Below are 12,166 nucleotides of genomic sequence, written 5' to 3'. Positions count from 1 at the left end.
CTGTCCCCATGTTCTCCAACTCAGAAGCTCTCCAAACCCCATCATTTTGGGTGTTTACGGAGGCTTCAATACATAGGCATGATTGATTAAATCATTGGCCATTGGTGGTTGATTCAACTTCTAGCCTCTCTCCCCTCCCAGGAAGTAATAGGAGGGGTTTCGACTGAATATTACGACCTTCTAATCACAGAGTTGGTTCCTCCGGCGACGGTCACCATCTTTGGTGCTTTCCAAAAGTCACCTCATTAACATAAACCCAGATGTGGTGGAAAAAGGCTTGTTATGAGTAATAAAACACCTGTTTCACCATAATGGCTCTGAAGTGGATTTTAGAAACTGAGGACAAGAGACCACATATTATGACAAAATGGCTCCCATTGTTCTTATCATTCAGGAAATTTCAAAGGTTTCAGGAGCTGTGAGCCAGGAACCATGGATAGAGACCAAATATATATGAGAAATATATTTTGGTCCTCTGAATGACCAATTATATTATTTATATATCACAACATCACAGAAAGCTCACTACAATAACTACAGCAATCTAAACAGTATGGTACCAACATAAAGATAGACATATAAACCAGTGAAACAGAATAAAGAGCCATGAAATAAACCCTTGCATATGTGGCCAAATGATTTTTGACAAGGGTACCAAGATCATTCAATGGTAAATGGACATTCTTTTCAAGAAATGGTATTGGGAAAACTGGATATCCACATGCAAAAGAATGGATTTGGAGCTTTACCTTATACCACATACCAAAATTAACTCAAAATGGATCAATGACAAACTCAAGAGCTAAAATTTTGAAACTCTTAGAAGAAAATATAGGAAAGAACTTTATGGCATTGAGTTTGGCAATGATTTCTTGGATAGGACACCAAAACATAAAAAAAGATAAATTGGACTTTGTCAAAATTAAAAACTTATGTGCATCAAAAGACCCTTTCAAGACAGTGAAAAGGCAAGCCACAGAATGGGAGAAAATACTTGCAAATCATAATATATGATAATGGATTAATATCAAGAATATTTAAAGGACTCCTAAAACCTAACAACAATAACAAAAAAGCCAAACAACCCTATTTTTAAGGATTTATTTTTAAGGGCAAAGGCCTCAGATAGACATTATTTTCAAAAAAGATATGTAAATGGCCAATAAGCACATGAAAAGATGCACAACATCACTAGTCATTAGGGAAATACAAAGCAAAACCATGAGATACCACCTCACACACATTAAGATGGGTATTATCAAAACACAGAAAATAACAAATGTTGGCAAGGATGTGGAGAAATTGATACCCATGTGCATTTTTGATGTGAATGAAAAATGATTCAGCCACTGTGGAAAACAGTATGTCAGTTCTTCAAAAAGATTAAACATAGAATTACCATATGATGTAACAATTCCACTTCTAGTTATTTACCCAAAATAATTGAAAGCAAGGGCTCAGACAGGTATTTTTACCACCAATGTTCTTAGCAACATGATTCACAACAGCCAAAAATTGGAAACAACCAAAATGTCCATTGACAGATGTATAGATAAACAAAATGTGGTATATACAAACAATGAAATGTTATTCAGTCTTAAAAAGAAGTAAAATTTTGATACATGCTACAAGGATAAACTTTGAAAATATTATGCTATATGAAACAGCCAGACAGACACAAAGCAACAAATATTACAGATACATTCTAGATACATTGTATCTAGATTTGTCAAATTTGTAGAGATAGAAAATAGAATAGTGCTCACAAGGGCCTGATCAGAGTGGGTAGTGGGAAGTTATTGTTTAATGGATACAGAGTTTCAGTTTGGGATGATAAAAAAAAGTTCTGGAGATTGATATTGATGATGGTTAAATGACAGTGTAAATGTACTTAATGTCACTGAATTATACACATAAAATTGGTTAAAATGGCAAACCTTATATGTTATTTTACCATAAGTTTTTAAAAACCATAGAAATGTACAATACAAAGGGTGAACCCTAATATACACTAAGGACTTTAGTTAGTAATAATGTATCAATATTCATTCATCAACTGTAACAAATGTATCACACTAATGCAAGAGGCTAATAATATGGGAAACTGTGTGTAGGGAAAGGAGGTGGTGGAGAAGAAGTAGTAGCATAGGGCTTCCCTGGTGGCGCAGTGGTTGAGAATCTGCCTGCCAATGCAGGGGACATGGGTTCGAGCCCTGGTCTGGGAGGATCCCACATGCCGCAGAGCAACTAGAACCGTGAGCCACAACTACTGAGCCTGAGCGTCTGGAGCCTATGTTCCGCAACAAGAAAGGCCGTGATAGCGAGAGGCCCGTGCACCGTGATGAAGAGTGGCCCCCGCTTGCCGCAACTAGAGAAAGCCCTTGCACAGAAACGAAGACCCAACACAGCCAAAAATAAATAAATAAATTAAATTAAAAAAAAAAGAATGGAGGGCAATGTCTACACTATATACTGAGTCCCCTTAAAAAAAAAAAGAAGTAGTAGTATAGGGGAGCTCTCTGTACTATCTGCTTAATTTTTCTATAAACCTAAAACTGCTCTAAAACATAAAGTCAAATAATTTTTTAAATGCCAGTATTATTGCATTTTTGGTTTGTTATTACTTGTTTTTATTCCAGTGTATTTTATTTATTCATTTATTTTTATTAAAGTATAGTTGAGACAATATTGTTAGTGTCAGGTGTACAACATAGTGATCCAACAATTAAGTACATTATGAAATGATCACTACAAGTCCAGTAACCATCTGTCACCATACAAAATTATTACAGTATTATTGACTCTATTCTTTATGCTGTATATTACATCTCCATGACTTATTTTATGACTGAAAGTTTGTTATCTCTTAATCCTCTTCATCCACTGTCCCATAATCCCCACTCCCCTCCCCTCTGGCAACCACATATTTGCTCCCTGTATCCGTAAGTCTGTTCATGTTTTTCCAGGGTTTCTTTTTGTTTTCTTTTTCTTTTTTCTTTTTTGGCCATGCAGTTTACGGGATTTCAGTTCCCTGACCAGGAATTAAACCTGGGCCACAGCACTGAAATCCCAGAATCCTAACCACTAGGCCACCAAGGAACTCCCACTGTTTCCATTTTGTTTTGTTTGTTTTGTTTTTTAGATTCCACATATAAGTGAGCTCATATGGTACTTGTCTTTCTCTGTCTGATTTATTTCACTTAGCAAACCATCAACAAAACAAAAAGACAACCTACTGAATGGCAGAAAATAATTGCAAATGATATGTCCAATAAGAGGTTAATATCCAAATTATAAAGAAATCACACAACTCAATATAAAAAAAGAAAAATGAACAATCCAATTAAAAGATGGGCAGAGAACCTGAATAGACATTTCTCTAAAGAAGACAGACAGATGGCCAATAGACACATGAAAAGATGCTCAACATCACTAATCATCAGGGAAATGCAGGTCTAAACCACAATATCACCCCATACCTGTTAGAAAGGCTATTATCAAAAAGACAAGAAGTAACATGTTGGCGAGGATGTGGAGAAAAGGGAACCCTCATGCACTGTTGGTGGGAATGTAAATTGGTGCAGCCACTATGGAAAAAACAGTATGGAAGTTCCTCAAAAAATTAAAAATAGAACTAGCATACCATCCAGCAACTCCACTTCTGAGTATTTACCTGAAGAAAACAAAAACACTAATTTGAAAAGATATATGCACCCTTATACTCATTGCGGCATTATTTAGAATAGCCAAGATGTGGAAACAACCTAGATGTCCATCAATAGATGAATGGACAAAGAAGATACACACACTCATTAATGAGTAATAACTTTTCATTCTGTCTTGGTGTGTGTATGTGTGTGACATCATCAGTATCGGCATCTGAACCAAATCTGGGGTGATAGTGTATTCTGTCTCTGAGGGGTGGCCACAACAGTCCCAAAAAGAAAATATATTTTTCTGTATAGTGGAGCCATGAGTTTCTTGCAGAATGAAGAGAAAGGGAGAGGGAATTAATTGTAAAGCTTTTCACTTAATAGAGTTGTTCATCTAGGCTATCTTTGGTAATTTTAATATTGTATTTCAAAACTTTACTATATATATAATGACATTAATGGATTTATGTAAATTATAAAAGTTCCTACCATTGTTCTTGGTATACCAGAAAAATGACATTACTTTAACAGGAGGCTCAAATGGAAAAGGCACAACCTTTGAGCCATTTCCTCTTGTTTCTTATCCTCTTGAGATTTATACACCAAGGGGTGACAGCCACAGAAGTTTTTGTTTTTCATACCAGACTAGTTTTGACTCAGAAGAAATTATCTGTTATGAAAACTTAAGAATGATAGTGTGCCCCTCCTCTAAAAGCTTTTTTGTACTTGGTCACTGGCTCGCTGAGGGATGAATCATTAGTTCTGGATGAGGATTTCTCACCTAAGGTGCTTCAGAGCCTGAAGTCCCATGTGGCTTGAATGCAGGTGGGATATAATGGGGACAATGAAAATATGCTGAAGGATATAGAGCCTTGAAAGACTTGCTAGGGAATTTGGTGATATTTTATAGATGGATTCCCCTGAAAGTTCCTCATTTAAAATTGAGGGTGGGTAAATAAATAAATAAATAGATAGATAGATAGATAAATAAATAAATAAAATTGAGGGCCCAGCAAAGGGTCGGTAGGTGCTAATAGTCCAGTTGTGTTGCAGGAAGATTCCCTGCTTTACTTGATGACAGGAAAGATAAGAAATCTACACTGATTTTTACCCCCAGCCAGCAACATATTGAGACAAGTAACATCTGGATCAGCCCTGATACTACATGGGCTTGCCTGAATTATTTTTCCAGAAAAGGACATGAAACAAGAGATGAGCAATGGGGTTTTGACTTTGAGTACACCCCAGGAACAATTTGGGAACTGACTATGTCTTCCATAATTCCTACTCAAGGACAGACCATCAGCTTCTTGCTTTGATACAATACCTACATACCCCAAACTCACCCTTCTCTTTAACTAATGGAAAATTTCACAGCCATCAACTGATTAAGTGTGTGCTCCACAGGGCATTTGAGACACAGAATATTTCCAAAGGGTCTGGTCCAATTGTACTGTGAAGATCCCCAATTCTGAAAGCAGTACCCACAGCTAGAATTCCAGACTATGGGAGTTTTGTGGATTAAAAACCAAGTTATAAAGAACGCCAAAAATCATCTAAGTTGCAACTGTATGTTGCAAAAAGCCTACCTACATTTTTTCACCCTTAATGCACAAACGTGGCTGGTTGTCTTTCATTTTAACTCCTAGATATACAGAAGATAGATTCCGATTTGACCTCAACAGAAATTAAACTAAAGATAGCTGCTAAAACTAGGGGTACATGACATCTTGTTGAGATTTGTAGGTTTAGGCCTTCCCCCAAACACATAAAAAGTTAGGAGAGAGAGGAAGCTCAATAGAAAGACCAGTAATTGTACACTGTATTTCTCAATACCCAATTTCCCAATTCTGGGCAGTTAAGGAAAGAGGAATGATAACAGCAAAGGAGACAGAGGGTAGGAGAGGCAGAGGTGACCCCAGATCCCAATCTAAACTCTGGCATTCTATGCCACAAACTCTTAACCAGAACTTAGCTTTTGTTAGGTATAAACAGGAGGAGCTGAGGTAGTATAGACAACATGGCTTCAGCTCTGTAAACTGTACAAATAAATAGGATAGTGGGATTAGGGGAAGTAATTTCTTCCTAACCACACACTCCTAAAGGACTTTGGTCTGCTGTGGCTGCCTCACAGAGCTGAGCTCTAATCAAAAGGGATCAGCACAAACAGGGCACTGTCATCAAGCGTAGGTGCAAATCACCAAGTCCAAAGCATTGGTCAGCAAACAAAAGCAAATATGAGAGCAAACAGTCATAAAGATGGGGCAAATGAGATTTTCTATGAAGCAATTTTTTTAGTTAGACCCTAGAAAGGCCCTCCTCTGAGACCCAGGAATACGGGGAGTGGGGGAGCCTCAGATGAAGCAGTAAACTTGGTACCCCAAGATGGGGCACCTGGATGTTGAGGGTACAGTGGGACTAGGTCCTTTTAGAACCACACTTCCATGGCTTTGCTAAATGGGAATGAAAACCAGGAATTTTCCTGGAGGTTAAAAAGCTTCAAGATATCCTGATAAGACATCTTATGTGAAAGGCTGAGCACAAGTTCTGGGACTCAAACTGGAATGAAAGCATCTGTGTTCCTTTACTCCTAAGTCTATGTCTTCACCCCTTTCCCCAGGTCTGCCCAGATGTCAGCCAGTAGCACAGTCCTGTCTTCTTGTGTACAGAGTGATTCTACTCTTTGAACATGCTGAAACTAAATGATCTTTCAATGTAAACTTGTTTTGTTTGTACCCCACTACAGACGCAGACAGTGCTCTTTATTATTCTGTTACTTGTGCTTTATCCCTCTGACTAGACTTCAACTGAAGAACTAGGACAATGTTTTCACCAGTTTTAGCATGCAACTTTATTTACATGTAAATGAAATATTAAATGAATACACTTATGTCAATATAAAGCACAGAAGTATAGTTTACTCAGGATGAATAAGTTCATTATTAGGTCATATTGCAGAAATACTAAAAATATCTTAATTTATATAGCACAGTAAAAATCAACAAACATTCAAGCTCTCAAGATCATTTGGTATCCATAAAACTGCCTCCTTCAATCAGCACAGATGGCATAAATATTGAACTTATAATATGCATTCATTTCATATTACAACACCAAAAAGTTATTCAAGGCTTTGTGAGAACATACGGCTATTCAGAGTTTGAGTATTAATCGTATAACTTTATCTCTCACCTCAGGATCACTGTGCTCTGCTAAGTCTTGTAGTTTCTGACCAAACTGTTTTGCTTCCTGGAATATGGAAATAAGTTCAGATTTAGTGAACTCTTCCTTGGTAAATAGCTTCACCTTCTTTTTGAATTGGAAATTTATATTCTCAAATATTTCAATGGTATTAAGAATATTGGCCTTTGACTCATTTTTGTTAAACGGTGCAACCAGTGATGACAGTACTTTGGCACTGATCAGTTCTCTTGTATTGGCTTGATTTTTAGACAAGCGCGAAAACACTTTTAAAACATAAAACTTGGTTTTGCCACTTCCCTTGTTTAACAAGGTGAGGATATCTGGAATGTAATTGACAATCATATGGTGGTCCTCAAATTTTACACTCAGCTGCACTAATAATTTTAGTCCAGCCAGTTGCTCAGGGGAGTTCAAAGGAAAAGAGATTATGTCCTTACAAACTTGGTTTACATATGACTCTCCTGTTTTTGGTTCTCCAGAAGACTCAGAGTTGTCATCCACCATATTTAAAGTTCTAGGGTGTTCTTTAACATTGGGATTATTGACCAAGTTTTCAATCATAACAGTAATACCTACATCATGAATTATATCTTGGGTAAATGGATAAGCAGGACTGATACCCATTATCATTGTAGCTATTTCATGAATGAAAGGATCCCTAGTTAACTTAAGTAGGGCAACGAGTTTATCAAACTCTTTAGGCTCTAAACTAAAAACATGTGATTTGCAGCGGCAGGCTTTTGGATTGGGCCCATACTTTTCCCTATACTTAACCTGTTTTTTGAGCTCAGCTAAGGTCTGGAAGTAAGGCCCATTATAGGGTGGGATCTTGGTCAGAGGCCGAATCCCCAGAGGAGTTTCAATCAAGGTCTCAACCAGAGTCCAGTTCCCTTCTGGAGGCAAGGATCGCTCCCCTCCCTCTACTGGGACTAGGACACAAAACCTGGCCCTTGACCATGCTGCCGCTTTTTGCTTTATAGTAAGTTCGGGTTTGGGCTTGGGCTTTTCCTGGATCTTACGTGGAGGCTTATACACTTGAAAAGGGGTCTCTTCTTCAGGCCAGAACCAGGATCCTACACTAGGCTCTTCTCCAGTCCAAAACCAAGAGCAGACATTTTCTTCAGCCTCATCACTGGACTCAATTACAATACCAGCTCTGTCCCCCACCCTCAACTTGATGCTGGCCTCTCTCCTTCTCTGGGACCTGGACCCAATATTGTCTTTACCATCAGCCTTAGCAAAGGACCTGATATTGACTTCACTTCCAGCACCAGCCTTGACTTCATACTTGGTCACAGCACTGACCCTGGACATAGGCATGGCCTTTGACTTGGTTTGGGACACTATACCAGGTTCTGTAGGGGGGTCTGCCTTAGTCTCAGCCACAACTCTAGTCTTAGTTTTAGCTTCCATCTTGCTCACTTCCCTTGTCAAGGCACGGCCTCAGTGTAGGTCACTGCCTGTATCCTGGCCATTGCTCCATCCCCAGGCTTGGCCTGGGTCACTGGTCCTGTTTCCGATTCTGTCTCAGCCACTGCCTTGGCATGGATCTTAGCCTTGGCTCTAGTGTTGGCAGGGCCACAGATTCCAGCTTTCAGGCCAGCCCCAGCCCCTCCTCTGCCCTTGCCTTAGCCTCAAAGCCAGTCATGATCCAAGTTAAAGGCAAGGCCAAGTTATGTATCCCCACCCCCGTCTCAGCCTTGACTGAAGGTCTCTCCCAAGTTGGTGTTTTCATACAAAGTCCAGTTGTCACTCAGCCCCCTTTCCAACTATAGGCTCTGCCAGTGATATAAACAACGTGCAGAGGAAGCTCACTCAGGGAAAGGAAGGATGGCTGTGTGCCTGAGCGCAGCCCTGTGGAGGGTGGTGGTCTTCAGCCACTCCAAGGCCACCAGATCTGCCACTGAAGTTGGACCTAGGGGTGGAGGAAGGAAATGGGGCTTTGAGTCTTTTCCAACTTTTTGCTCATGTTGATTACCACAGAGAGACAGGAAAGTATGAAAATTCAGTGCTAAGTGTAAAAGGTAGATAATTAGCAAACTCCTTCTCCCTTCATTTCATGCTCCCTACTGTAGTTGCAACTACTGTAGTTGCAACTACTGTAGTTGCAACTGATCTTTTTTCCAGACACAAAACAGAGTATGGAGAGTGGAAAAGCTGAATGGGAGTGAGAGACTGAAGATTCCCTAGACTGGCTCTCTACCCCTACCACACCCAAGCAGATCTCCACTACTTCATCCTACAGGTCTACTGAGGAAGTCTCCACATACACTAACCTTCTCTGATCTGGAGTAATTTTCTCCTCCTTTCCTTGCTTCCAATGATGACAAGCCCTACAGCAGACCTAAAGGCAGATCTATAGACAAATAAACAAACAGGAGGATTGGAAACTGATCTCTTGGTAGACTGACTTTGGTCCCTGATCCCTATATATGTAGTTTGTCTAGTGTTTCCCTCCTTCTGTTCCCTTCCCCCATTGCCTGCTTCAGGACTGCTCCTCCTCTCTGTTTCCCACTATTTTCCACTTCAGTGACTGCCCTGGCACTTCCCTGTTTCAAAAATGGACTGGGGTGAAGCATAAGAATAGGAAAACCAAGTGGGAAGTAATAAAAGCAGGTATTACCCATCTATACCCCCAAAGCTTAGGAAGGCTCCCAACTAAATCAGCAGGGGACCAAACGGGTTAGTAAACTGGCAAAACAGAAGAGATAGAATTCTCTATCTCAATCACTCTACCCTCACACCAATCTAAACAGATATAGGACACATTTCTCTTCTTCATTATTTCCTAGCTTCAAGTTGGGTTACCATTTACAAGCCTTCACAACAACTGAGAGTTCCACAGACCTAAGGACAGACCTACACGCAAAGATTCACAAATGCAGAGTTAAATAAATAAACAGAGACAATGGAGACCGAGCCCTTGGTAGAGATCAGTACGTAGGACACTGATCCTTTCTGGATACAAGTACCTGATTGCCAAAAATTTCTCTTTCTTCCTCCCCTCCCCCAAATCTCCAAGCTCCTCTGCTCCATTCTCAAAGTCTGACAATTCCCCTGCAGAGACAACTCGAAAATCGCTGCAAGATAGTGGTGGTGTTAGTAGGGATGGAATGCTCAAACCATGGACATTGGCTTCGAAATCAAAGAAAAGTATGATTTCCAAATTTCATCTAAGTTCTTGTGTTTCCTTTTTCTCCCCAAAGCCTATCATTTTCTTCAACACAATGGGAATAAGGGAGGGCTGTTTGGAAAGCTGGCAGAAAGGAGATCTGGAATTTCCCCTAGATTCCTACCTGCTCTAGTCTTAGCCATCTACCACATCCAAGCACTGACCTCTCTACAGAAATTAAGCCAATTTTCTTTTTCTTATACCCTTTGAGGTTCACTGCCCCCTACCGGTCTTTACAGAAACATAGAGTACCGCAAATGCAGAAACAGACCTACACATATAAACGCATGATACATACTCAACGACCCAATGAAAAGACAGTGGGAGAGACTTGGTTATTAATAGTTAGCCTAGTAACCAGGACAGGAGACCCTTTTCTAATCCAGGGCCTTGATTATCAAACACTTACAACCTCCTTTTACACTCTTTCCCTCCCAGGGCTCCCCAGACCACTGCTCTCACAGACAGCAGCAGCCCCTCCTCCTATTAATGTAATCCACCATTTCTCCGCTAGAAGCCGCTACTACACTCCTTTCCCTCCCCAAACATGGTGGGTGGGGGGAGGGCAGTGTCGGGAAATAAAGCTAGCAAGAGGCAGATCATTTTTAATTTATCATTGCGTGCCGCTCAAATGAACCCTGTCCCTCTCTCCCTCTCACCACCCGCGCCCCATGACCAAGTCACATCTCCCACGTTCATCTCTGACACCCATATCCACACTCCCAAGCAATGCCCGCCTTCTCACTGACCTGCTCTGCTTGGATGAGAGGCAGTTTTCTCATTTCCTTGCCTCGAGGGGTGCCGAACCCTAAGAAAGAGGGACGGACAGTCAGACGGATACAAGGACACGAGACAATGGCGGCGACTATGTTTGGGGTTTGGCCCGGCACGGCAGATTCATGACGAGATACCTGCTTTATCAGATAAAGGGCCGTAACTGGCAAACGACTGTAACTTTCTGGAATTTCCTTCTCCTTACCGCCCCCAAGACGCCTCAGGGACCCGCTCCTAACAGCTACCTTTTCCTCCGCAGACTTTGTCTCTCCACGTCCCCAGAACCAAAACCGAGCAGCTCTAGCGGAGTTGAAGGCGATCCGGCCCCACGGAAGCGGAGTGATACCAGGCCTTGCATAGTGCCGCTTTCTCTGTCAGCGAGCTCCGTCCCGCCTACCCTGGCTGTTTCGGTACTGGAGTGGGCAGGGGCGGGGTCTGGATTTTTAGAAAGCAGCGCTGGACGGAGAGAAGCCGACTAAACCAAAGGGTCTCGGTATTAGTTCCCCTCTGTTAGGGAGTTCCTCCACCCCAAACCTACAATCTTTTCCCCTGAACTGAAATGTATACGGGTTTCGGGAGGTGACATCAGTGAATCCGCTTCGGCCTGATAAGGCGGACGGATACCAAAATATAGTTGTTACAAATTCCCTTCTCCAAAGCCTGCGGCCTGCCGTAGTGTGTGGGTTGGGGGAGGGGGCCGAGGTAAGAAGGTCAGGAAGGAGGCTCAAGACTGAAAGAGGAAGGTAAATTCTGATCTATTCCAAAAACTATGCGTCACCTTTATGAGAGAAGCCCCTTCAAGCCGCCCTTCTCAGCAATCAGCCTTTTGAACTAAAGGGCAGGGGCGGGGCGGGGCGCCTGGAAAGCTGCTCTGGTCCGACTTGCTGATCAATATAAAACACCTTAGTCTTTTCTTGTTCTTCTCCTCTAAGTTTCTCGCCCTTATTGCCTACTGTATTTCTTGCACAGAAATAGTCGAAGGTAAGGTGGGATGAGAACATAGGGAAAGCACAGATGGACGGAGAGAAGCATATTAATACCAAACTACCCCAGTGTATACATAAGGCATTCTTATGCCCTGCCTCCCCTCCTGACGCCCACGATATTTTCTGCACCTAAACACGCAGGAGCCTGAGCATGGGTATGTGGAAAACAACTCTGTACTCATGGAAGAGGATGAATCTCAAATATCTTTGTACTCTTGAGCGACCTCCCACCCCACACCCCCACCGCAGGGTTTCCTTATTTGTCACCTAAAATGGAAGGTGAAGTGGAAGAGAGTTAAGAAAGCAGCACTAAAGTGAGAAGGGATTAAATGCCAAACTATCTCGTTGTGGGGCCCTTTTTACGCCTGACCCACCAT

The 12,166-nt window shown here is 41.4% G+C and overlaps 2 protein-coding genes across 9 annotated transcripts in view; both read right to left on the bottom strand.

Annotated features, from left to right (window-relative positions):
- The window catches only part of LOC307180041 (G-protein coupled receptor-associated sorting protein 2), a 135,590-nt gene extending 124,465 nt beyond the window's left edge, over positions 1-11,125 (bottom strand). For 4 of the 8 annotated variants that reach the window (XM_079910087.1, XM_079910099.1, XM_079910092.1 and 1 more), the window contains exons 1-4: positions 11,049-11,125; positions 10,779-10,837; positions 8,673-8,772; positions 6,846-6,902 (exon numbers count right to left, since the gene is read on the bottom strand). The gene's annotated coding sequence lies outside the window, so the exon portion shown is untranslated. Of the gene's footprint in view, positions 1-6,845; positions 6,903-8,672; positions 8,773-9,133; positions 9,214-10,778; positions 10,840-11,048 lie in introns of those variants that run through there. The other 4 variants (XM_079910098.1, XM_079910095.1, XM_079910089.1 and 1 more) reach the window with 3 other exon arrangements.
- On the bottom strand, positions 5,928-8,474 carry ARMCX5 (armadillo repeat containing X-linked 5). The gene is given in 2 exon segments (XM_079910100.1): positions 5,928-8,296; positions 8,299-8,474. Coding segments are annotated over 2 exon segments (1,524 nt in total). The 5' UTR covers positions 8,333-8,474; the 3' UTR covers positions 5,928-6,806.
- Positions 11,126-12,166: the final 1,041 nt, after the last annotated feature.

This window comes from Stenella coeruleoalba (genome assembly GCF_951394435.1).
Source record: "Stenella coeruleoalba genome assembly, chromosome: X".
Taxonomy (NCBI): domain Eukaryota; kingdom Metazoa; phylum Chordata; class Mammalia; order Artiodactyla; family Delphinidae; genus Stenella; species Stenella coeruleoalba.
This window is presented reverse-complemented; position numbering and strand designations above follow the sequence as displayed.